At 34.5% G+C, this 22,784-nt stretch overlaps 7 protein-coding genes and 12 long non-coding RNA genes across 19 annotated transcripts, besides 1 other annotated feature; 13 read left to right on the forward strand and 6 right to left on the reverse strand.

Annotated features, from left to right (window-relative positions):
• Positions 1 to 47: part of an LONG TERMINAL REPEAT that runs on past the window's edge.
• Positions 42 to 2,128, reverse strand: SPOM_SPNCRNA.1005. Its single transcript, NR_149844.1, has one exon. It is a non-coding gene; the product is annotated as a non-coding RNA (long non-coding RNA).
• hca4 (ATP-dependent RNA helicase Hca4) lies at positions 175 to 2,854 on the forward strand. Its single transcript, NM_001020081.3, has one exon. The coding sequence runs from the start codon at positions 196 to 198 to the stop codon at positions 2,401 to 2,403; it is 2,208 nt and encodes a 735-aa protein (NP_594652.1). The 5' UTR covers positions 175 to 195; the 3' UTR covers positions 2,404 to 2,854.
• dhc1 (dynein heavy chain, minus-end directed microtubule motor Dhc1) lies at positions 2,669 to 15,259 on the reverse strand (the record flags this gene model as incomplete). Its single annotated transcript, NM_001356171.2, has 1 exon — positions 2,669 to 15,259. One exon carries the CDS (start codon positions 15,257 to 15,259, stop codon positions 2,669 to 2,671), a length of 12,591 nt encoding a protein of 4,196 aa, NP_001342921.1.
• Positions 3,739 to 6,317, forward strand: SPOM_SPNCRNA.4081. The gene has a single exon (NR_193442.1). It is a non-coding gene; the product is annotated as a non-coding RNA (long non-coding RNA).
• On the forward strand, positions 6,343 to 8,004 carry SPOM_SPNCRNA.1006. Its single transcript, NR_149845.1, has one exon. It is a non-coding gene; the product is annotated as a non-coding RNA (long non-coding RNA).
• On the forward strand, positions 10,432 to 11,256 carry SPOM_SPNCRNA.4082. The gene has a single exon (NR_193443.1). It is a non-coding gene; the product is annotated as a non-coding RNA (long non-coding RNA).
• On the forward strand, positions 11,989 to 12,745 carry SPOM_SPNCRNA.4083. Its single transcript, NR_193444.1, has one exon. It is a non-coding gene; the product is annotated as a non-coding RNA (long non-coding RNA).
• SPOM_SPNCRNA.4084 lies at positions 13,813 to 14,354 on the forward strand. Its single transcript, NR_193445.1, has one exon. It is a non-coding gene; the product is annotated as a non-coding RNA (long non-coding RNA).
• Positions 14,507 to 14,791, forward strand: SPOM_SPNCRNA.4085. The gene has a single exon (NR_193446.1). It is a non-coding gene; the product is annotated as a non-coding RNA (long non-coding RNA).
• Positions 15,260 to 15,353: 94 nt separating the features above from the next.
• SPOM_SPNCRNA.4086 lies at positions 15,354 to 15,771 on the forward strand. Its single transcript, NR_193447.1, has one exon. It is a non-coding gene; the product is annotated as a non-coding RNA (long non-coding RNA).
• Positions 15,772 to 15,977: 206 nt separating this feature from the next.
• On the forward strand, positions 15,978 to 17,401 carry mmd1 (deoxyhypusine hydroxylase). Its single transcript, NM_001020083.3, has one exon. It carries the CDS (start codon positions 16,250 to 16,252, stop codon positions 17,204 to 17,206), a length of 957 nt encoding a protein of 318 aa, NP_594654.1. The 5' UTR covers positions 15,978 to 16,249; the 3' UTR covers positions 17,207 to 17,401.
• On the reverse strand, positions 16,221 to 16,993 carry SPOM_SPNCRNA.4087. Its single transcript, NR_193448.1, has one exon. It is a non-coding gene; the product is annotated as a non-coding RNA (long non-coding RNA).
• Positions 17,402 to 17,468: 67 nt separating the features above from the next.
• SPOM_SPNCRNA.1007 lies at positions 17,469 to 18,504 on the reverse strand. The gene has a single exon (NR_149846.1). It is a non-coding gene; the product is annotated as a non-coding RNA (long non-coding RNA).
• SPOM_SPAC30C2.03 (uncharacterized protein) lies at positions 17,773 to 18,446 on the forward strand (the record flags this gene model as incomplete). The annotated part of the gene is made up of 1 exon (NM_001020084.3): positions 17,773 to 18,446. The coding sequence occupies one exon, from the start codon at positions 17,773 to 17,775 to the stop codon at positions 18,403 to 18,405; it is 633 nt and encodes a 210-aa protein (NP_594655.1). The 3' UTR covers positions 18,406 to 18,446.
• A 47-nt stretch (positions 18,505 to 18,551) lies between the features above and the next one.
• Positions 18,552 to 19,650, reverse strand: SPOM_SPNCRNA.4088. The gene has a single exon (NR_193449.1). It is a non-coding gene; the product is annotated as a non-coding RNA (long non-coding RNA).
• On the forward strand, positions 18,606 to 20,150 carry asc1 (methionyl and glutamyl-tRNA synthetase cofactor). The gene has a single exon (NM_001020085.3). The coding sequence runs from the start codon at positions 18,620 to 18,622 to the stop codon at positions 19,970 to 19,972; it is 1,353 nt and encodes a 450-aa protein (NP_594656.1). The 5' UTR covers positions 18,606 to 18,619; the 3' UTR covers positions 19,973 to 20,150.
• A 167-nt stretch (positions 20,151 to 20,317) lies between these two features.
• Positions 20,318 to 21,316, forward strand: erv14 (cornichon family protein Erv14). Its single transcript, NM_001020086.4, has 4 exons — positions 20,318 to 20,427; positions 20,472 to 20,523; positions 20,579 to 20,868; positions 20,950 to 21,316. Exons 1-4 carry the CDS (start codon positions 20,387 to 20,389, stop codon positions 20,978 to 20,980), a joined length of 414 nt encoding a protein of 137 aa, NP_594657.2. The 5' UTR covers positions 20,318 to 20,386; the 3' UTR covers positions 20,981 to 21,316.
• On the reverse strand, positions 21,052 to 22,779 carry dml1 (GTPase dml1). The gene has a single exon (NM_001020087.3). The coding sequence runs from the start codon at positions 22,640 to 22,642 to the stop codon at positions 21,245 to 21,247; it is 1,398 nt and encodes a 465-aa protein (NP_594658.1). The 5' UTR covers positions 22,643 to 22,779; the 3' UTR covers positions 21,052 to 21,244.
• On the forward strand, positions 21,466 to 22,628 carry SPOM_SPNCRNA.4089. The gene has a single exon (NR_193450.1). It is a non-coding gene; the product is annotated as a non-coding RNA (long non-coding RNA).
• Positions 22,780 to 22,784: the final 5 nt, after the last annotated feature.

Genomic DNA, 22,784 nt, shown 5'->3' on the forward strand with positions numbered 1-22,784 from the left:
GCAGTACTATGTATCGTTAAAACAGATATCAAACTGCGTAGCTGACATAAAACATAATTGAATATTTACTATAGTAGCTAATTTCACATTAACGCAATAATAATAATTTAAAGCACTTCGCTCGAATACCGAGTTTGTAACCCTTAGCTGTCCACCATAGGTTTATATTTTTTTTAAATCTGCAAAACCTACAGAATGCCTAAGAATCGTACTGGAAGGAGTAGAGAAGCCCGTGAAAAAAAGAGAAAAGAAGAAGAAGAAGAAATTGAAGAACTTAACTCTCAAATTGAAGCACTTTCTGAAACTGTTGATCATTTTGCAGAGTTACCTCTTACTCAACCTACAAAAAGTGCATTGAAAAATGCACATTTTATAACACTAACTGAGATTCAAAAACAATGTATTCCTTCAGCACTTAAGGGCCGTGATATTTTAGGTGCTGCGAAAACAGGAAGTGGAAAAACCTTAGCCTTTATCGTCCCTTTGATTGAAAATTTATATCGAAAAAAATGGACCTCTCTTGATGGTTTGGGAGCATTGGTCATTTCGCCTACGAGAGAATTGGCAATTCAGACATTCGAAACGTTGGTAAAAATAGGCCGTCTACATTCCTTTTCGGCTGGTCTGATTATTGGAGGAAATAATTATAAAGAAGAAAAAGAACGTCTTTCTCGTATGAATATCCTTGTCTGTACACCTGGGAGATTGTTACAACACATTGATCAAGCTGTAAATTTTGATACTTCAGGTTTACAAATGTTGATATTAGACGAAGCTGATAGAATCCTTGATATGGGATTTCGCACTACGCTAGATGCCATTGTTTCCAGCCTTCCTGTTCATCGTCAGACTATGCTGTTTTCTGCCACTCAGACAAAATCTGTTAAAGACTTGGCTAGGTTGTCGCTTCAAAATCCTGATTTCATTTCAGTTCACGAAAATGATACATCGAGTACCCCTAGTAACCTCAACCAGTTTTATCTTACTGTTCCATTAACCGAGAAACTGGATATTCTGTTTGGTTTCATTCGTACGCATCTAAAGTTTAAGACAATTGTTTTCTTGTCTTCTTGTAAGCAAGTCCGTTTTGTGTATGAAACTTTTCGGCGCATGCGACCCGGTATTTCACTTTTACATTTGCACGGAAAACAGAAGCAAACAACTAGAACGGAGGTTACTGCTAAGTTTACATCTTCTCGTCACGTTGTTTTGTTCTGCACCGACATTGTCGCTCGTGGATTGGATTTCCCAGCTGTAGATTGGGTTATTCAATTGGATGCGCCTGAAGATGTTGATACTTATATTCATAGAGTTGGACGTACAGCTCGTTATAATAGAAGCGGAAATGCTCTATTGCTTCTACTTCCTTCCGAAGAAGCTTTTTTGAAGCGTCTGGAATCGAAAAAAATAGCTGTTGAAAGAATTAATGTTAAAGATGGGAAGAAAACTAGCATTCGTAATCAATTACAAAACCTTTGTTTTAAAGATAATGACATAAAGTACATCGGTCAAAAAGCCTTCATCTCTTATCTTCGCTCTATTTATCTTCAGAAAGATAAAGATGTGTTTCAACTTGACAAACTTCCTGTTGAAGCATTTGCTGATTCTCTTGGTTTGCCCGGGACTCCAAAAATCACGTTTGGTAAATTGAAAAATCATTCTCAATCTCAGAAAGACTACAACTCCTCCACTTCTTTAGATTCATCAGAAGAATCTGAGGTTGATGTTGAAAATAAACAGAATGTGCGTACCAAATATGATCGTATTTTTGAAAGAAAAAATCAAGACGTTTTAGCTGCTCATAGGCAAAGGCTTGTGGAGGTCAACTCAGACGAAGATGACGGTGACTTCCTGCAAGTGAAGCGTGTTGATCATGACTTACCAGAGGAAACTGGAGAGAGGTTTAATGCAAATTCAAAAAGAAAAGAGAAAATGGCGTCATCTAAGAAGGCTATGCTTAAGTATAAAAAGAGCGCAGATAAAGTTTACTTTGACGATGAAGGGAACGCAATTCCCTTCTATGCCATGAATACTGAGGATACTTTTCAAAAAGCTGGTGATCCTGCTGCTTTGATTGCTTCACATCTGGCAGAAGAACGTAAAGCTTTAGAAAAGGCTGACATTACTGATAAGGAAACAGTCCGTCAGAAGCAGTTGGAAAAGAAGCGAAGACGCCAAGAACTTGAAAGAATAACTCAACAAGATGCGACTCCTGATGAGTACGTACCGGAGGGGCCTATTGTCGCTTTCGTGGATGACGAACTTCCTGAAACATCTAAAAAGCAAAAGAAGTGGTTTGAGGACAATGATGAACGAGACCATGGAGGCATTGTTGAAGTTGAAAACTTGAATTCCTTAGAAGATCAAGAAGCACTTGCTCTAAAGTTGATGGGCGCAGCTTAGTTTTTTGATAAAAAGAAAGGCTGAAAATTTGGGTGTCTAAATTGATATGAATTGTGAAGCTTTCAAAATTTATAAATTGACTTAAAATTTTATTAAAATGATATGCTTTATCTTAAGTTATACTGAGATTAATGCATTAAAATGGGATTCGGTTTTCTTTGGTTTAATATGAGCTTAATTTAGAAAAAATTATACTAGGAGTTTTAATGGGAGGACAATAAAAGTTACGACAAAGTCTTTAGTAAACAACAAATAGTTTCAAGTTTTAAATGCACATACTAAAATAAATATCAGTTCTCTTTCGCTTACTGTTTTCCGGTATGTCCAACCAGCCCGGTGGAATTTCATCTGGTAACTGGCCTATGACTTCCTTGGCTGACGAGAATGTAATCTCGTAAGGTAGTATAAATTTAAAGTTATCAGTCAATAAAATATTTGATGATATTTGGGTTTTAAATTGCGCAATTAAACGTTTCAATATTTTATCCAAGGCAATAAAATCCGAACTCGCAGACACCTTCGGTCCATAAACAACGTTAAGTAATAAATCTTTAAAAGTACCCCAAGAGAATTCTTCCAAATGTACATTCCTATACAATATATTGCACAATATCTTGGTACCAAAGTAAAAATCAGAATCGTCAAAATAACATGGTTCCTTCCAACTGCTGCAAGTAAAGCAATATATCTCTGCTAATGTAGCATGCAGCCAAGAGAGAAAGAAAAACAATCTAAAACGATTATGAGGAAGAGTGTGCGTCATAGTAGGTAAAAGTTCAAGTAGATTTAGCAAGTTATTCTTAAAACTTGTTTGTTTATTAAATACTATTGATCGGGATATACACAAAAGCTGATGAGGCAATTGATTATGTATTTCCGACAAACAAACAATCCGTGAATTCTTGTGAAGATGATTAGACATTTTAGAGGGTAATTTCTCAGCCCAAGGGGTAGACAGATGTATATTATTTATAAATAACCATAGAGGCTCTGTCGAAGCTAATTTCAAATAGGAATCAGCTAGTGATTCATTTTCAGCCGAACCTAATGATACAGTTAGTTTTTTAATATTCTGGGGAATTTTTGCGTTTTGTAACAAAGAGTCAATTTCACAATTTTCCATTAAATAAACAATTGTCGGCATTCGACTTTCTGATTCATCATTTATTATTTTAAGAAAATCATATTTAATATTGGAGAATTCAACTTTAAAGGCGGAGGACCATAAATCGTAGAGAAGTTTCAGACAATCTTCTTCGCAATGTGTATTTGCTAGCACCTCCGTACAGAAATTTTGTATATTAGATGCATGGGTTTTAAAAAATAACGATTCTAAGCCTCCACGTTCGTTACTATCAGAACATGTTTCAAAAAAGTTTAAATAAGACTGTTCAAGTTCTAAAGTTTTTCCATTTACTATCAAAAGTTTGCGCAAACTTTCGGTCTCCTTAGGAAAAAAAAAGAACATTAGCAAAAATAGAAACAAAACTCTGTCCTCAGGAAATATGTAAAGGAAGCAACGCCTTATTAAATCTCTTAGGGCATCCATTATAAGGCTTTTAAAATCCTGATTTCTATTTTCAAGCACAACATTTAGCATTTGATGAAATGTTGACCAAATAAAATTGAAAGAAAAAGAGTAAGATTTTTTAAGGGAGATAAAATGTTGAAATACGACAACTACAGATAAAAATGATTTTATGCTTAGTTTATAACGTCTTATGAGTTCATCCACCTTTCTATTTATCGACTGACTCTCCGAATACGCAAGCCTTATAGTTTCATGTTTTTCTTTTAAATTTTTAAGGAGCACAACAATCTCGTCAGTTCCTACGATGTTTTCATTAGAAGAACATAGGGTTTTTAACAGTTGCTCTTGCAAACTGCGTATCTGTCGTTCAATGCTTAACTTCAAAGTGAAACAGTTGTCTTTTTGCTTAAATACTCCAGGTTCTTGCACACTTATAACTGACTTGAGCATTTGAGTTTCCAACAAGGATATGCTAAGTGTAAAATTAACAACATTCATGAACTTCGAAGCCTTGTTTTCAAGTTCGTTGCTTTGAACTTCTGAAAAAAATATAATATTTAAAGGCAAAGTTATCGTGATAGTATCCTTGGCAAAGGTAGTTTGTACCTCTCCAGATCCAGTAAAAAATTCCGGTTTCAGTAAAGGCTCAATGGAAACATCCCAAAGTTCAGCATCTTTTATTATTATAGCGGAACCACTTAGTAAAGCAAGCTTGATTTGATTTTGAAATGACTTATTTGAGAAAGAAATGAGATCGGATGCTTTTCCTTTATATAGTGATGGTAAGATATCCAGAATTTGAGATGATGGATCTATTATTAAGAGAGGACTTTTATTTTCCTGAATTATGTAAATGTTTTCCAAGGAATAATCTGTCAAGTTTTTATAATATTTGCTTTCGATACTAGTTTGAACGCAACGCTCTATGTTAGTCCTTACAGCAGACTTACTTATAGGAAAGCCAAACGAACTTATGATAGGTTCGCACTTGTTTCTCAGAAATATACGCATTGAAGGATCCAAATTTCCAGCATATACAACAAAAGAAGCTTCCATTAAGGATTCACCTACAAGATTCCACATGCGCTTTGGATACAAATTCAAGAACCCAGACCACTCATTACGCTCAATTGACAAATCAGTAATAACTTCAATGCTACGTTGCATTTTACATTTTACTTCGTCCATTTGAAGTTCCATCGAATGTATTTCGGAAATCATTGATGCATACTCTTCTTGAAGCTGTAACAACTTTTCGTCTAAATCCTTGCAAGCGGCAATAGTTTCTTGGATACACTCCTCCGCATTTTTTTGCTCAAGCTTTAACCTGTCAACTTCAGAATTTAATGGCTCTAATTTCTCTAAAACTTTTGAATAATTGCAGATAGATTTGATCCATAAAAGAAGTGGACCACATGCCTTACTTGCCCTGTTAACCGAATCAAACGTAAAGATGGGATTCGAAAAATAGTCTTGTTCTATTTTTCTTCTCAAATTAATTGACAATTCCTTTTCAAGATTGTAATTTAAGATTTTCGGAATAAAGTCATCTCTTTTTAACAACTGTTGAACATTTTTCCAATCCGTAGCAGAAAACCCCAAGAGTTTGCAGACTACTTCCATAGTAATTCTAATAGCCATTGGAGGTCGAGAAAGACTACGCAATTCTATCAAGTGTGCCTTTTTAATATCACTAACGGACTTCCTAGCTTCAATCACTGCTGGCTTTGCATATGAAACTTCTTTCATGACAGAATTTTTTTTTTCGTTAAGCAAAAATGATTTCTTCTGAAGTGAAGCTTCAGCTTGAAGGCTATAGACTTTTTTGGCCTCAACTGCTTGTTTTGTCTGTATTATACACTGGAGCCTATCGTTTGCTGTTTTGGTTTTCGAAAATAATACATTTTGCTGATCGGAAAGAGCTTCTTTAAATTTATCAATACCTTGTGACGTTTCCTTGATCTTTTTGAAACCATTTTCTATTCTGCTTTTTTCTTTACTCAATTTGTTTGCATCTCTTCCAAAAATCAAGCAAAATGTGTTTAAAAAACGGATGAAATGTAAACATGAAAAATATGATGTTTTCCCTAGATGTTTAAATTCCCAAACGATCGAAGTATGTGTGTTTACGACTGCCTGCGCAACGGCATCATAAATGGAACTTCCTTTAATATTTTTTAGATTTGGGTTGTCATGATCAAGAGCATTCAAACTTATAGTCTCTTGTAGCACTTCGTTCGCAATTTGTAACATAGAATGATAATCCCATGAATGATAGTAATCTATAGTACATCTGTTTAACAAAGCGGGAGACAAGGAATTTGTTTGAAAATCCACATCCGCACTGGTGTAAACATAAAAAACAACACACAAATTTTGAAACACGTTATTCATAAAAATTTCAGTAACACTTTCTTCACTATCAAATTTCAAAGGTTGAAACTCATTCAGTTTATTCAAATTTTTTTTTATTTCAGCCCAATCATTTTGATCAAAAAAATTTGAAACTTCTGAATTTGTTAATAAATTATTTAAAAGATCCAGAAAACCCGGGACGCCAGCTATTGATTCGTTTATTGCTAAACAAGCTTTGCAATTAGTAGTCCCTGCTAATATCAGGATTGACTTCAGGTTATCTTCGAAGTCTTCAATAGAATAAGTCTGATTTTTTTGCAATTCAAAAAGACTAAAAGAATTTAACCAGCACACGAACTCGACAACTGCTTTCTGTCCTAGACCAACGGAACCTTGGAGCAAAGCATGCATTCCCGAATTGTTAAGAATACGATGAAAACGAAGAATGTGTGTAATTGTTTCATCAACGAAGACTAGAGTATTGTTCGGATGCGAAGAATAAAATTTTTTATATAACGATTCCAACTTCGGCCTCAAACTAGCGAAGTCTAGGAATTCCAAACCATTTTTTAATATATCAGTAAAAATGATCTGTTTTTCGAAAATCACGGATACTTCAAACTCTCCAAAATCTGTCACAATAACTTTTTGCAATTCGGTCATGCCCCATGAACATTCCTTTTGTGAAACGAGACGATCTAATAAAACACGACACGCTTCGTGATACCAAACTTTTATTAAACTCAAGTTATTGGTTTCTGCATATGACTCCGCATAGTTTTTAAAAGAAATTAGCCAACGCGTTAAGTCCCTGGGGGTATAAACATAACCTTGAGTACTAGATTTGAAGTTTTCTCTCAAAACTTGATAAAATTTTACACTTGCCTTAACAATATTCAAAATAATCGTTTTATATTGATTAATCAAAGCGGATTTCTCAAGAAGAGCATTATAAATCGTCACTAGTGAATAACTTTCAGGGTAGTCAACAAATATAAGGACAGTTCGTCGCAAAAACCTTTCTGGAAAATCGTTTCTTCCGATATCTGTTGAGGGATTACAGGCACCACATACAAATATGTTTTTTATGGTAACCCACTCTTTATGTAGTGGATGCCAAAAGCCTTGATGCTCAAGCATATGACGAAGAAAGCATATCACATCTTCTGCTAAACAATTTCTTGATCTGGGAAGATTTATTTCATCACAAAAAAGAACCAATACCTTCTCATGATTTTTTGGGCACATTATGGTCATTCCGGTAGAACGATAATAAACGGTACTTTGTTCTAAAAAGGATACGACAGATTTTGAGGATGTTGAAATAGAAAAGTTCAAAGCAATAACTTCGACATCTTGGCGAGACCGCAATGTTCCTAGCATAAGCATGCTTTTTCCAGAGCCGGGTGGTCCGCAAAATATCACGCAACGATTTTTAGTCAAAGAAAAGTTAAGAAATTCCGCATAGCGAACTGTATCTAGGGTAGGAATTACTGTGTTTCCAGCATACTTGAGTGCAGAAGACTTCAAGGTTTTGCCAGCAATTGGATACCAACTTTGTGTTTCTAATGAGACGTCAAAATCTAAAATTGAAACGTGCTCAAAGTCCTTAATTTCAGGTAAATCAACACTTGCGTTTTGCATTAGCCAGTGTGTGAAACGTTCACGTGATTTGGCATCTGTATCTCCAGTACAACACCAAGCAAGTATGTAACAAATTTTCTTTTTTAGATAATTACAAAGTTCTTTGAAACTTAAACTTTCAGTAATATTAGAAGAACGGGTAAACAACTTAGTTTGATCTAAGAGCGAATAAAAGGTAGTGAAAAATCTTTGCTTTGTAAAGTTCATGATATGCTGCAAATCCACTGAAAACTTATAACAAGAAGAAATTAAATTCATCATTACTTCGTCCGTCAAAACCTTAGAAAAGACGGTCGAAAACTCATCATTCGACGAACCAAGGGGATAATTAGTTGCTCCACTTGTAAATGAAAGCATTTTATCCGTACTAGATAATATATTGTCATCAATATTGCTAATGCAGATCAACCCGCAACGACTAATAGTAGCTCGAGTAAGTGAAGCTACGCTATCAGCCTCAAAAAAAATTTTGACATAAGGCTGTAAAGCAATCCTCTCACCGTTAGAAAGGGTAAGAGTTTTGTTGTCATCTAGTAAACTATTCATTGCTTCAACCCATTCCGGAGACAATTCGTCATCGAATACAAACATATACCTCTTATAATAGCAAGAGTCACGAGTCTTACGCAAAAGTTTTGTAAATACACCATCTGTCCATTCTCTGGTATCCATGTTCATGGAACCAAAGAGGCTTTCTTTGGTAAGAGCCTTCGGAGATATCACATATACTATACAATCAATGCCAATATTCAGCAAAGCAGATTGCAAGATTCGGAAAATTTGAGATTTCCCTGAACCTGTCTTGCCTAGCAGAATTATTCCATTATAAGCTTCAGACATTTGGTAAAGCTGCATTATCTTTAATTTTAGGTATTGATTATTTCCGAAAAAGTTTTTGCTTAAGGTTTGTTCAATGTTCACTTCAAAATTATCAGGATCAATGAATGCATTTGCTTTAACAGCTGGGAAGTTAAAATAGCTTTCTTCTGCTTTAAAGAAAAGAGGAATGTCTTGATATATCAAGCTTGGATACAAAACCTCACGAATAGCATACCAGAGTATTTCCAATTCTTGACAAATAGTATTTTTTTTTTTCAAAAAACCTTTAATACGCTTGGCAGCTTTGATAACTACTTTCATCGCCCGCAACCCAAAATCGTAATGTAAGCAATTCGATAAACTCCCAGAACAACACAAAAAAAAAGAATCTAAAACCTGGGATAACAAGGAAGACTCCTTAAAGCCAAAGCTTAAAAAAAGAATTTCGCAAATTTTTTTATTATCTGGGGAACCCATCCAAATAGGCCGGAATAGTTTTTTGAGATTACTTGGAAGTTTAAATCTTCCTAAGTACCCAGGATTCATTGTTACGAAAATAGTCGGTGCGTCCAAAAGTATAGGGCTTTGACATAAACCATCACTATGTGAAACGAGCGATTGTATTCTTTGAATGTCGTATGAAATAGCACTCAAGGTGCCAGAGTCTAACCTGTTGAACTCATCAAAGCATATATAAGTACCAATTTGAGCAAGACCAGATAATATACGCTGAATAGTTTTGTAATTAAAAGCATTGTCGCAATTAAAGACAAAAACGTTTTTTCCAAGATATGCACTGACAGCTTTTACTGTTTCCGTTTTACCTGTTCCAGCTGGCCCAATAGGGGATCCACCTAAGTTACTTGCTATGGAGTGCAGTAACACAGAAAAGCAGTTCCTTGTTAAATCAGTGTATACAATAGGGTCATCCAATTCTGAATATTCAAATGCATAAATAAATTCCAAGGAAAACATTTTGATAACAACAGCTTCATCATCATGATCTTCTCGATAAAAAGCTTTAACTTCACGAGACCAAAAGTAATTATTAAAGCTATTTTTACACAACAATCCCACCGTTTCCTTAAAATGTAATAGCTCATTAAACATCAAGGTAACTTTCTTTTTTATGCTTAGTTCATTTTCGTCCGCTAGTAGTACTAAAGAAGATATACCGTCATTAATGAAATTGAAAACAGCGTCAAGACAGCAATCTGCAATTCCTGTTTCAATTTCATGGCACAATGTACACCTTAAAGAAAGAAGGGTTATTTGACTTGGATAACGAAGAAACCATTCTTTACAAAAAACATTTCTAGATTTATTGTAATAAAAATCACGTATCTGTTGAAAAGATGTTGAAAAAAGTTGGAATAAAGTAGCTTTTAAGAATGGTTCAAGAGAAGAAATCCAATGCAAAGGCTGAGTATTATCAAGTAGGCATATAGGATTGTCAAACAAAAGCTCATTTCCCTCATTCGTTGTACAACCATTGATATTAGTGTTTTCAGTATCAACAATAAGTGAGCGTATTCCGGGATAAAGTTTGATTATTTGTTTATTTATTACAAAAGGGTCACAAGGATTACTAATCAGCTCCATTAAATCGTCATCCCCTAAAAAATATAAGCGAGATATTTTGTGTCTTTGCAACTCAAAATATTTGAGCAAAGATTTTTTGGAGTCTTCGAGAGTGGTGCTAAGTTTCGCAGCAGATTCCAGTAAGGAAGGAATATTAGAAACTTTATAAAGATAACTCCGTTCTTTAAGCAAAGTTACCAAATGCATATAGGTTTTTGAAGAATTGAAGAATGATGCAGCGAGCTCTGGTAGTAGTTGTTGTATATATGTACTTTCATAAAATATAGCGCTTAGGTGAGTCCAGATCTGTTGAATTTCTTTCCAAATATTCAAAAATTTTACAATAATTTTCATTTTTGATTGAAGATCTGTAATATTCATATCCCCATCTTTGAAGTGCCTAGACGTTTTTATTAAATTAAGAGAATCCATGTTTTTTTCAACAGCATCAATTAACTCCTGACAGCCAACAACAATATAATTTCTTCCTTTAAAACTTTTGAAAGAGAAATATGAATTTTTCCAAAAACTATGGACTTCATTAAATTGATTCTCTAAATTAGCCTCTACCACTGCCGAGTTTAGTAAAGTTGTGATAAAACTTTCATGAGCTTGCAAATCAATTCCCAAAATATCAGAAACTAGTAACTTCTCAAAATCTAATTGCTCGGTACTTTTAGTAATTTCAAACAGGGAAATCCAATGAACGGGTTTAAGGGGACAGCTTTTGAGTTTTTGCAATAACAAGGTACAATCCTTTAGTTGATTTAAAGATTGTTTAGTATTTGTAAACAATTTAAAGTGTTGGAAACTGGTATGAACGCTTTCTAGAGCATTTATTTGATGTGTTGTCTGAACTGACAAAGTAGCTGTATCAAATAATTTCCATCTTGTATTTTTTATCTCGACTATAAACTCCAAGTTTGAGGAGATTACATCTTTAAATTTCTTATAAAGATGAATTTCTTCGGTTTGTATAGAAAAATCGCAACTTTCCTCAATTTCGATTTCGAGGTCTTTCTTTATATATTTTACCATTAGACATTGTTCAGTAGCTTTAGAAAAGCGAAACAAAAAATCATCAACTGTAGAAGAAAATTCATCATAATTTGCCTTTATCAGAGATAAACTTGAAGCACACCATTCAGAAATTAACGATAGTGTCTCTGTGTTAACCCTTTTTGCAAATTCGCTAAAGTTTCTCAAAATTTCATCTTTATTATTTTCTAGTTTAAGTCGACGGCATTCAAAGCTTTCGAGTAAGTCCTTCCATTTAGAAGTAATATCTTTTAGTAAACTGAAATTAAATTCGGAAAAGGCGTCGCAGTCATTAAAAGTCATCTCATAATTTTGATAAGTAATTATTTTATGCTCCACGTTCAGCTTGTAACATCCCGCTTTTTTAAATATTTTTAAAGAATTTATTAAACTCTCAGTGTTATTAACCGTAAAGTCAACTGTACTAAGTGAACTATGAGTATCATCTAGTTCATTCAGTAGGTGTTCAGACTCCTTACCCAGCAAGAACGTAAAACGATCGAAAAGCGCATTTATCCATTCTCTTAAATACAAATATACTTGACTTTTAAATTCCGTGTTGTTAACACTGAAAATTTTGAAGTCAGTGACTTTTCCAATCTCATCAACTTCACTTTTTAAATGGATGAGGTATAAACTCAAGGAATAGCATTGGTCCAGTTGAAATAGCTCAGATTTTAATAGCAAGTTAAGACTATTTAAATTCAAAAAAGGCTCAACTTTCTTCCAATAGTTTTGATAACCTAAGATGCTATCAAAATGAAATAACAAACTTTCAAAGATTCCTAGGATTTCAGACTCAAGACGGTTTATTACTGGAAAAAACCCAATCAATGTGCAATTCCTTTGGGCAGTTGTTTTAATAGATAGCAGAGGAATATTGACAACACTTTGAAGACACATATCAAGTAAATATATACTATCTTCCTTTTTCCTATATACTGGTGGATCAAACTCAATAATGTTCCTTTGGATAGTCAAGTTCGTTGGTTTTAAAAAACCTCTCAGCTTTTCATACATATCAGAAGAAAATTTACTTTTAAGATCATTGTTCTCGTTACCCGATGTTAAAATGGTTGTTTTAAAAAATGAAAGAAATTTCCGGCAGCGAGATATTAAAAGATCCTGAAACCGTAGGTTAAGCGCTCGGACAAAAGGTGGTAAATTGGAATAACCATTTACATAAAGAAGATCAATGAGATCCTGTAGCTTTCTTTGAATAGTTAAAAAGATATCGCCACTATATTCGCAAATGTCCAACTGAAACAACTGTTCTTGTATTTGCATATAAGTGTGTGAAATAGCATTTCGTTTATTCATTAGAAGACTGGTAAGGGAACTGAATTGATAAGCATAATTTTCAACATTAGGATGGATGTTCTTAAGAAAATTTCTTTTTCCTATTGCACACTTTGGAGGAGTTGACAAATTACCCACTATAAAATCATTCCATGATATGAACAGTCCTGTAACTATATGTTGACGAACAGCAAGTTCATACTCCTGAAGCAGGAATCTCTCTTCCTCAGTTTTACTAATCTCAAAAGAAACATCGTTAAATGACTGTACCGAGTCAATCAAACACATGGCAATTAATTGTATTCTTTGAAGACAACTTGCTAACTCCATAAGTTGAGAGGGTATATTATACCCCAAATGAGCAAGAGTTCGTATTTCTTTGCAAAAAGAACAGGGGTCGAAATCAATACTTACAGATAAGCGTAGAGGTGATTCCGCACTTTCAGATTGAGTTAAATAAAAAATTTTAGAATCAAAATCAAAATTTAGGTTCCTAGATGATACATCATTTATCCAATTAGTAAAAATCAGATTTGTATCTAACCGTTTCTGTAAAGTAATACACTCAACCTTTAATTCAAAGCCATCGGGAAAGTTATTCCAATCTTCACCGAATATTATGTTAATGTTTTTAGTATATTCATGGAGCCTATTTTTCAATTGGGTAGCCCATATGATAGCACTAGACGCCATTGGTAAGTTACGAAGCTCATTCATAGCAATAAGCTCTGTATCTGAAACATCTTCAGTAAACCTGGTCTTTAAAAGGTCCAGCTCTTGCTTTATACGATTAACTAGTAGATGTAGACAATCTGAGATAGAAGTGCGGACACGAGTACGGAAAAACAATGGTTGAAACCTCATGAGCGTTGTAAACATCTGAGATGAAGTCTTAGAATATTGTAACAGAGACTTCAACTGTGCGATTACTTCATCCTCTAAAACAGTCATGCAATTGTAATATGAAGTTTCTAAAGAATTCCACGCATTAACACCCTTTAGGGAAATATCAAGTACATTCAAACTTTGAAGATCTTTAAAAACCGTCAGAATATTGAATACATGTTCTTTTTTGTTCAAATGTTCAAGAATTTCGAGTTCAGTTAAATGAGTTAATCCATAAACCTCGGAAAGAGCACCAATGAGCTGTTGGTGCTTTTCATGAAAAGATTGAATATACTTCAATTTATTTTCAAAGGCTTTTATTTGCTTAATTGAATTTTTAAGACCATAATAGGATTGTTCCTCTTTTAAACTACCGGAGATTCGTAAAAAATCTTTTAAACGAATATAACATAAAGACAATATGTCAGAAGAAACCGCGGTTCTGTGTGAAAAGTCTACATTAGAAAGGCTTAAAGCCCCTAAAGCTGGAAGCAGTCGAGAAATAAGTTTTAATAAGTCCTCAGTTATAAAATTAATAAAATCTAAAACTCTCGTTTCGGGATAACCAGTATTTCTCCATTTCTTCGAAAAAGTCGAGTACAACAAGGCTGCTGAGAGTTGAAGAGATTCAAGAGTGGAAGAAGATAGAAAAATGTCTAGGGAGATTTCCTTAAAAAGGGCGTCTATTTTCCCTACCTTGTCAACAAAACACTGTATATTCGTTTCTGAATTGAAAGAAGCAATCGTGTGGAATCGTTTACCAAACGCTAGAATGTCCAATACAAAAAGAACAGGCCTGCTATGCAATTGGTCATTTAAACGGCTTAAAGAGCGATAGTAAAATTGCCAAAAGTTAAACTCCTCTAAAGCCGTTTTTGAAATTTGATCATGAAACAATTTAATCAAACTGCGAGTTGTTTTCAACCAGACATTAACCAAATTACTAAGAGATTTATAAAACTCAGAGTCAGAAAGAACTTTTGACGGTAATAATCGAACCGATAGATCTAGATTGTTCTCTTCTGCATGCTTGATTGTCGAAAGTATTAATGGATGATGTTGAAGGATTGTATCAGAATTTTGATATTCACGGCAAAAGAAGGTAAACGAACGTTCAAAATCAGCAAACTTCTGGCATGTAAGTTCCAATTCTTTTCCTTTTGATGGTGAATTTAAATCAATCGTTGAACGATCGTCCACAGATTCCATAGCCAAATAAGCAGTAAAATAACAACTCATCACATATTTTGTGTATAAAAAGATAGCATTTATAGGACGCTCTGGTATTTCATTAGATTTATGGCCTCCTTTTAATATAGGTAACTGATTTATATAAAGCATATTTTGCAATGTTAAAGGTGTATCAGTTAGTGGGAATCTTTTAAAAATAGCAAATGCTGAGGTGCCGGAAAACACATCTTGCAACAAACTAGTCCATTGAAAAGTCATATTTCCGAAAGTGCAAGAGTCAGGAGAAGTGGGAGAACTCGTCAAACAAGGACTACCATATAAATAAATAACTGTATAATATTCATCATTAATGAAGCTGCGAAAAGTGTCCACGAAAGTAGACTGTAGTGCAATTGTTTCGCATATATCATCCAAATTATCAGAAACAGAAAGAGAAAGGAGTTTCTTCAAGAAAATCAGAATTTCATCGGACACCGTAGATAATTGACATTGTGAATTATCGTTTTTATCCATGGTGTCAAGAAAACTTGACCGGCTTTTTTAGAGTACCAAAGGTTCTTTAAAAATCTAGGTGGTAGTGTTTCATATTGTTTGATTATTGAAATCGGTAACGCGGAACAAAGAAATCTAATAATCGTAAACAAAGAAAATTTGCTGTATAAAAACAAAGAAAGCTTTTAAGGAGCATCATCAGACAATAGGGTTTCAAAGTCGCCTCGATGATTCGGTTTCGTTTGACATTAAAATACTACGGTGGAAACTTTTGCAAAGGCAAGTCTCTTTCTAAAAAAAATATTATTTTAATGCTAAAATCGCACCAACCTGTATAAAAGAATTCATTTCAATCTCACCAAAATCAAGTAAATTAATTGAAAAGAATTTTACTACGGGAAATTCCAAACGTTAAAGACATGTTGATAATCATCTTCTTATATCAACTGCGAACAGTTAATTATTTATAATCGTGCCTAAAATATTATGGCATTGATTAAATTTTAGTATCATTAATTTACCTCGGCAACTTTTTAGAATTTAGGTATGTGATTAAAAATGATGTTCCGAATCAAAAGAAGATTTACAAAAATTGTAAGCAAATTTCACAGTTGATATCAGCGTAAAATTTGTCTGTTAAGAAAAATCGTACCATTTATGTGAAAATTTTCAACGCTTGCTAAATAATGTGGTCAATGTTTGTAGATATATTAGCGACGTTGCATCGCTTGAAAAGTTAATCAACACCATCCAACTTATATTGACAGAAGTTAGTGTGAAACAATAGGAAAGAAGTGAGTCCTCTAAATAAATAGATAGAGGGAAAAAAAGAAAATTGAGCGCTTTAAGAAATATACCGCTTTTGATACATCGCTACTTCTAGGAAGAAAGTAATACGCATTACTATTATTCCCTTACTTAACTGATTTAAAACAAAACACAGCGCTAATTAATATCATTTCTCTTGTCGAATTTGATATTTTTTCAAGAGAAATTTCTTGTCAGTTAAACATGTCTTCAGAACCCGTTCCCCAAGCAGTTATTGATGAATTAGAGCGCGTGCTTGTCAATTTAGATAAATCAAATCCTCTTTCCTTTCGCTATCGTGCCCTTTTTAGTCTGAATGCGTTGGCAAAGAAGGGGGACAAGCGTGCCGTTGATGCGATTTACAAAGCCTTTATTGATGATTCCGAATTACTGAAACATGAAATGGCTTATGTTATGGGGCAATCAGGACAACAATATGCTGTTCAGCCTTTGATTAATATTGTGAACGATCTTGACCAACAAGTCATGGTACGTCACGAAGCAGCTGAAGCCTTGGGAGCCTTGGGATTTACTGAAAGCCTTCCTGTTTTGGAAAAATACTATAAGGAAGATCCTTTAGCTCCTATTCGCGAAACTTGTGAACTGGCTATTGCCCGCATTCAATGGAAGAACGGCCTCGATAAGAATAATGAGAAGATTACTCCCAGTATGTATGATTCAGTTGTCGATCCCGCTCCTCCCATGCCCGATCACGAACAAGATGTGAAATCTGAGGTAGCTAAACTTCGTTCTGAAATTGTCGACCAAAATTTGCCCTTATTTTACCGTTATCGTGTGATGTTTCGTTTGCGTAACATTGGTAACGAAGAAGCGGTGTTGGCTTTAACAGACGGTTTTAAGGATCCTTCCCCTTTGTTCCGTCATGAAATTGCTTTCGTTTTCGGTCAAATGATTGCTCCTGCTTCTGTTCCTGCTCTGATTAAAGTGTTGGAAAATACTGAAGAAGTTCCCATGGTTCGCCATGAAGCAGCAGAAGCATTAGGTGGTATTGCTAACGATGAATGCCTTCCTGTTTTAAAGAAGTTTTCGAAAGATGATGTACGTGTTGTTGCAGAATCCTGCATCGTTGCTCTTGATATGATCGAATATGAGAAATCTGGTGATATGGAATATGCCTATATTCCCAAAGTTAGTGCATAATGTGGATTCGTATGGTTGGGTTCGCTACTTTAGCTTAGCCAGATTCTTTGGGTTTTCATTGTAGATTAGGATTTTAAATTCTGGGTATTTTTGGATAACAGTTATTGAAAATGTACATTACTGAAAATTTCTGAAATTCATTAATAAAAATTGGTTAGTAGTTTATTGGAATTTATTGGTTACTTTATTGCATAAGTTTTTTCTTTTTATTTTATTTCTTTCAATACGTCGTAACACTCAAGTTTTAAATTTTGTGGTAAAGCATTAAACCCACCCAATTACCATTGAGGTCCTAGAATTTACTAGTATGTACAATTGTGTAGTGTGAAGTGACCAACTACTGTTTCAAAATATATCAGTTCCTTCAAATATCCAACGCTTACTGCATTTCTTTGCAAACGCCCAGAGAACATTGAAATAGTGTTCTTTTACTCACACCGCCCATATTGATAACAACCAAATTTTTTGGTTTGTATAATAGATTGAATAAATTCACACAGGATTAAAAATGATCATCCAAAAGAGAGTGCAAATTTAATAGTACGAAATTGTTAAACGCTAAAAGAATGACCTCTAATTTGAAAAGAAACTTTGAGTATCTTGTTCAATATATACAACCACATCTCAGACCCAAATCTTCTCACTCTATTAGTTTGGGATATTTGTCCAAGGAAAAAATAAGCCAAGAAGAAATGCAAATTATCAGGGCTACTCAAAAATTGGCCAGAACTAAATATATGACTTTGTACTGTATACCAAGAGCTTGGTTAATTCCTTTTCATGAATTTTTAAACAACAGGTCATACCGCTTTCCTAAGTTAGATTATTCTCAAACGCCAATCCGACTGGCTATAAGGTCTGGAAAAAAATCTGTTCATAAAAGTGCAGTTGTACGCCATCATAACACTACTCGTATTAGAGAAACCTTTATAGATATTATTAAGGCTCTGTATGTTAACGAAAAGCATCACTACTTACCAAAACAAGCTATTGACGTTGTGATTGACAGCTACAATGGAGGGTGTGTAAACCTTCCTCCAGAGACCTTATTTTATGATATGCAACGTCTTTGGTTGACTGCAATGAATACTTACGAAAACCAGAAGCCACCAAATTTAAAATTATTATTGCATGACCATGGAACGGTTGTGAGTTTGGGCTCAGATAACGTCCCATTATATCGAAAGCTTGATTCTTAGTATTCTTTATTATGATTTTTCGCAGTGCTTTTTACTAGTTTATGTTTTTAATATAGAAAATGATGTAACTAAGCAATTTCGTATAGATATTCATTTAAATTATTGGTTATTTCTAAGTAATTTAAACAATTTCAATCTCTTATAAAGAACCATACAACTTAACGTTTTCGTTTATTCGAATTGCATATCTTTTCATCTGTACTTCTACCGCAGAATGAGTTTTCTCTGGGCAAAAGAATTTTGCGTATTAAAATACCCATATAAACTATTCATTACTCATAAATTTAGTTATCTACTTCGATTTGAGACGGTGACATTGAATAATATCCGTAGTCCACAGTTCTATGCTAAGTTAACTTTTTCTCACCACCAACCCACAGTTTCAGGTACAATGTCCACGGAACTGAAGTTTATTTCCAAATATTTACAAATTTCTATCCCAGAAACTAAAGAAGGTCCAGTGAGCAGTTTGTTCAAAGCTGTGTCTGAGCAGAAGCCCGAGCTTTTAGGAAACACTGATTTCGAGAAGGCTCAAATTTTGGAGTGGACTACCAAGGCATTTTCACCCATAGAAACCCAATCGATCGTTGAACAGCTAGATGAGTTTTTAAAGTCTTCTACTTTCATTGCTCAGGATTCTGGTATAAGTGTTGCTGATCTTGCTGTATATGCTCGTATTCATTCTTACATATGTGGATTATCTGCGAAGGAGGGATACAAGCTTAACAATGTTTGTAGATGGTTTGATTTTATTCAACATCAGGAAAGTGTTATGGAAGCTGCTAATAGTATGTCGATGAAGTTGGCAAACATCGATTTGAATGCTCCTAAGATTCAACGTCCTTCTGTAATTAAAAAGGATAAGAAGGAGAAAAAGGAAGGAAAGCCTTCTCAGGAAGCCTCAGTTAAATCCGTCGAGAAGGCTCCTAAAGGTTTAGAAGGTGCTAAAAAGGAGAAGCAAAATAAGAAGGAAAAGAAAGACAAAAAAGATAAAAAAGATAAAAAGGAGAAGGCTCCCAAGGAACCTCCTAAAGCTGCTACTCCTGTCCCTTCCATGATTGATTTCCGCATTGGCTTTATTGAGAAGGCAGTCAAACATCCCAATGCTGACAGTTTGTACGTTTCTACCATACATTGTGGTGATGCTGAGGGACCAAGAACTGTTTGCAGTGGTTTAGTTAAGTACATTCCATTGGAACAAATGCAGCAACGCAAAGTTATTGTTGTCGCTAATTTAAAGCCCGTCAACATGCGTAGTGTAAAGTCTCAAGCTATGGTTTTTTGTGCCTCATCTCCAGACAAATCTGTTGTTGAGTTTGTTTTGCCTCCAGAAAACGCTGAAATAGGTGATCGACTTACTTTCGAGGGATTTGATACGGAGGAACCTGAAGCGCAATTGAACCCTAAGCGTAAAATTTGGGAAGCTATTCAGCCTGGATTTACAAGTGGAGAGGATTTAATTTGTGGTTACAAGGATGAAAGTGGGTTGCATAGGCTATTTGTCAAGGGAAAAAAGGACCTCGGATTCTGTAAAGCTCAAACTGTTGTCAATGGCACATTAAGTTAGTTCTAAAGTTGATGTACTTAAAGTATAGAAAAGAAGATAACAGTGAATTCCAAATACTTTTTGTTCTTTTTATATATGAACTGATACGTATAGTAAAAATTGTGTTATATTCCTCTTTGAATCAATATCTGAATGTTCAAATTAAGTAAAATTAGCTATTACTTATATGGTTGAAGCATCACTATGATATTTCACATAATTAAATAGTTCGACAGTAAACCCCAAAAACTATTGGAATTTACGAATAGACTTGTATGAATTTTTCATTACTCTTAGCAAAAAAGTTTTACCAATTTACTCTACATTTCGTAAGTACTGTTGTAGTTGAAACTTCTGATTTTTACCACAACAACCAAGGCACAACCTTTGTCTTAGTCCCCAAATACAACTCCAACCCTAAATAGTGATTTAAAGATGATGTCCTTTGGCTCTTTTGTTTACATAGCATGTCTTTTGTAAGTTGGGGATCTTTGAATTACTTAGCTTATACTTTTTACAGGCTGAATGGTGCCAATATGCTTCTTCAGATCTTTTGTGTCATCATGTTTAGTGTAAGATAATTATGCAAATAGAAAAGTAGTTGAAATGCTAACTTAATTATTTCAGGATTTAGAGATGGACTATATTAACCCTATTGATTTGTGCAACAAGTTGAATGATCTTGTAATGCCCGAAATCATATCTCATACATTAGTAACACTATTACTTCTTCTTGGAAAAAAATGGCTTTTGTTCTTGGCAAACCTGCCGTTATTGGTATTCCATGCCAATCAAGTCATTCATAAAACTCATATCCTTGACGCTACAGAAATTTTTCGCCAATTGGGTCGCCATAAACGTGACAACTTTATTAAAGTTACCTTTTATCTTATAATGTTTTTTACTTTACTTTACTGGTAAGTTTTCGCTATTCTTTGGAGCAAATGCTCTTGTTGTTTTAGCGGCACTATTTTTTATAATGTACTAACGGATAATAGTATGGTCATGTCCTTAATTCAAGAAGAATAATGTTAAAAATCTTGGAGAGGAAATTCTAAAGCCAATGCAAAAAAAAAGGATACTGTTTTCTTTCTTAATAGTTACATGATTGAATGACATTAATTATTAGACATTAGGTAATGAACTTTCGACTACTTCGTTGCAAACAGCTGATAATGAGGGAAAAGCTCATTTAGTCAAGCTTATTAGAAATTTTCTCAAGTAATCATTGGACTGTAAAAGTATTTGGAAATTTCATACTTTGAACTATTCGCCCAACGTATTCCTTGATTTCTAAATAATATATGAAGATAATATTTCTCTTATTTCTTCAAGTTCATCTTGATCAACAAATGAAACAAAGCGACGATTCAAAGATTTTGTAAGACCTTGAATGTGTGAATTAATTTGACCGTCATTCGTAGCTTCCACAAAAACAGTATCCAATGTGCGCAACCCTTCTGGAACTGTCTCTAAGCTCGGCAATCCTAAATTTTGTATGTTTACTATTTTCGATATGCTACTTGCGTTATAATTTTTTCCTTCTAGTAATCCTTGATTATCTTTGGGGCTGCGTACGACTCCAAATAAACAATTGTTTTGCTGACTGTAATCTTGAGCAACATTAACAAAGGAGGCACTACTCACTAGTGCCCATTCTTTAGACGAGTAATTTTTTGCTTTAAAGTTCAAATTATGGATAAAACCTCTTCCTTCTGATTGTAGCTTTGATTCGATATCTTTCATTCTGTAGCAGGAAGACCCGTAAACCCTTGTGGGCAATGTAAAGGACTCAATAGCCAAATTAATTTTTGCGGAGGAAGCCCAAAGGTCATCACCTTGTGATATTGTACACAAAGGGAAGTACTGAGAACAAGATCCGTTGAGCTGAGATAACGAAAGTGCTTCATTTAGTTTTCCGAAATGATTATCAATAGTTGCGGATGAATCTGACTGAATCGGCTCTCGAATCCCATAGACCCAAGTGGGAACACGACATTCTCCTAGCTCATCTTGAACTACTTTCATGTATTCGCTCGCAAATCCACCCCACGGAGTGTCTATGTCTATTGCTGCTTGAAACCCTTGGACGCTATCACATTCTTCAACAAGCGGCCTCAATCCTTCATCCCATACATTGAATTGCTTATCAAAATCATGAAACCTTTCTACACCGAGTTGAAATGAAAAGTCCGATGAATTCAGTTCCGAACAGTTTACTGGAAATAAATACTCAGTATCTAAAAATAACCGATTGAAATCTGACCAATATTTAACGCTTTTTGGACGAATAGAAGGAAGTTCATATTCTGATTCTATTGCGTTTCCCTCATGGATCTCATCTCGACTCCAAAGTGCTTCTTGGTACGGATGCACATCGACTGGAGTCTGCATAATCTGCGTGAGTTTACCATCCCATGCTGTACCTTTTCCTCCTGATGACTCATTTAACTCCTCTAACCAGTTTTTTCTAGTATTTCCAAACTCAATTGGAGTATCATATATGCACTCACGAGGAACCGTAACAATAGCTTCTGGATCACGCTTTTTCAGTACACGGAAATTGGTGTTTACATTAACCTTTGCATGATCGTTCGGATCGTATACAAAATAAGACTCTTGAGTGTTCCAAAAATGCGTCCAACAGAAGTTGCTCTTTCTTCCAAATGTAACTGTTAATATTTCATGCATCGAATATGCAAATGCCTAATAGATTGTTAAATGTATTTTGTAAAAAATGTATATACATGTATTTTCTAAATATCTAAACAATACTTGAGATAGATTTCGTAACCATAACCCTAGTTATTAGAAAATTGGTGTGAGTTAGTTA

Source organism: Schizosaccharomyces pombe, assembly GCF_000002945.2.
Source record: "Schizosaccharomyces pombe strain 972h- genome assembly, chromosome: I".
Classification (NCBI taxonomy): Eukaryota; Fungi; Ascomycota; class Schizosaccharomycetes; order Schizosaccharomycetales; family Schizosaccharomycetaceae; genus Schizosaccharomyces; species Schizosaccharomyces pombe.

What these genes read in the sequence shown, in the direction of transcription:
- hca4 (NM_001020081.3), top strand. Translation starts at nt 196, where the DNA reads ATGCCTAAGAATCGTACTGGAAGGAGTAGAGAAGCCCGTGAAAAAAAG.
- dml1 (NM_001020087.3), bottom strand. Translation starts at nt 22,642, where the DNA reads ATGCATGAAATATTAACAGTTACATTTGGAAGAAAGAGCAACTTCTGT.
- mmd1 (NM_001020083.3), top strand. Translation starts at nt 16,250, where the DNA reads ATGTCTTCAGAACCCGTTCCCCAAGCAGTTATTGATGAATTAGAGCGC.
- asc1 (NM_001020085.3), top strand. Translation starts at nt 18,620, where the DNA reads ATGAGTTTTCTCTGGGCAAAAGAATTTTGCGTATTAAAATACCCATAT.
- erv14 (NM_001020086.4), top strand. Translation starts at nt 20,387, where the DNA reads ATGATGTCCTTTGGCTCTTTTGTTTACATAGCATGTCTTTT. An exon ending in GTTTACATAGCATGTCTTTT is followed by an intron (nt 20,428 to 20,471) that starts GTAAGTTGGGGA and finishes TACTTTTTACAG; the next exon opens with GCTGAATGGTGCCAATATGC. An exon ending in TTTTTTACTTTACTTTACTG is followed by an intron (nt 20,869 to 20,949) that starts GTAAGTTTTCGC and finishes AACGGATAATAG; the next exon opens with TATGGTCATGTCCTTAATTC.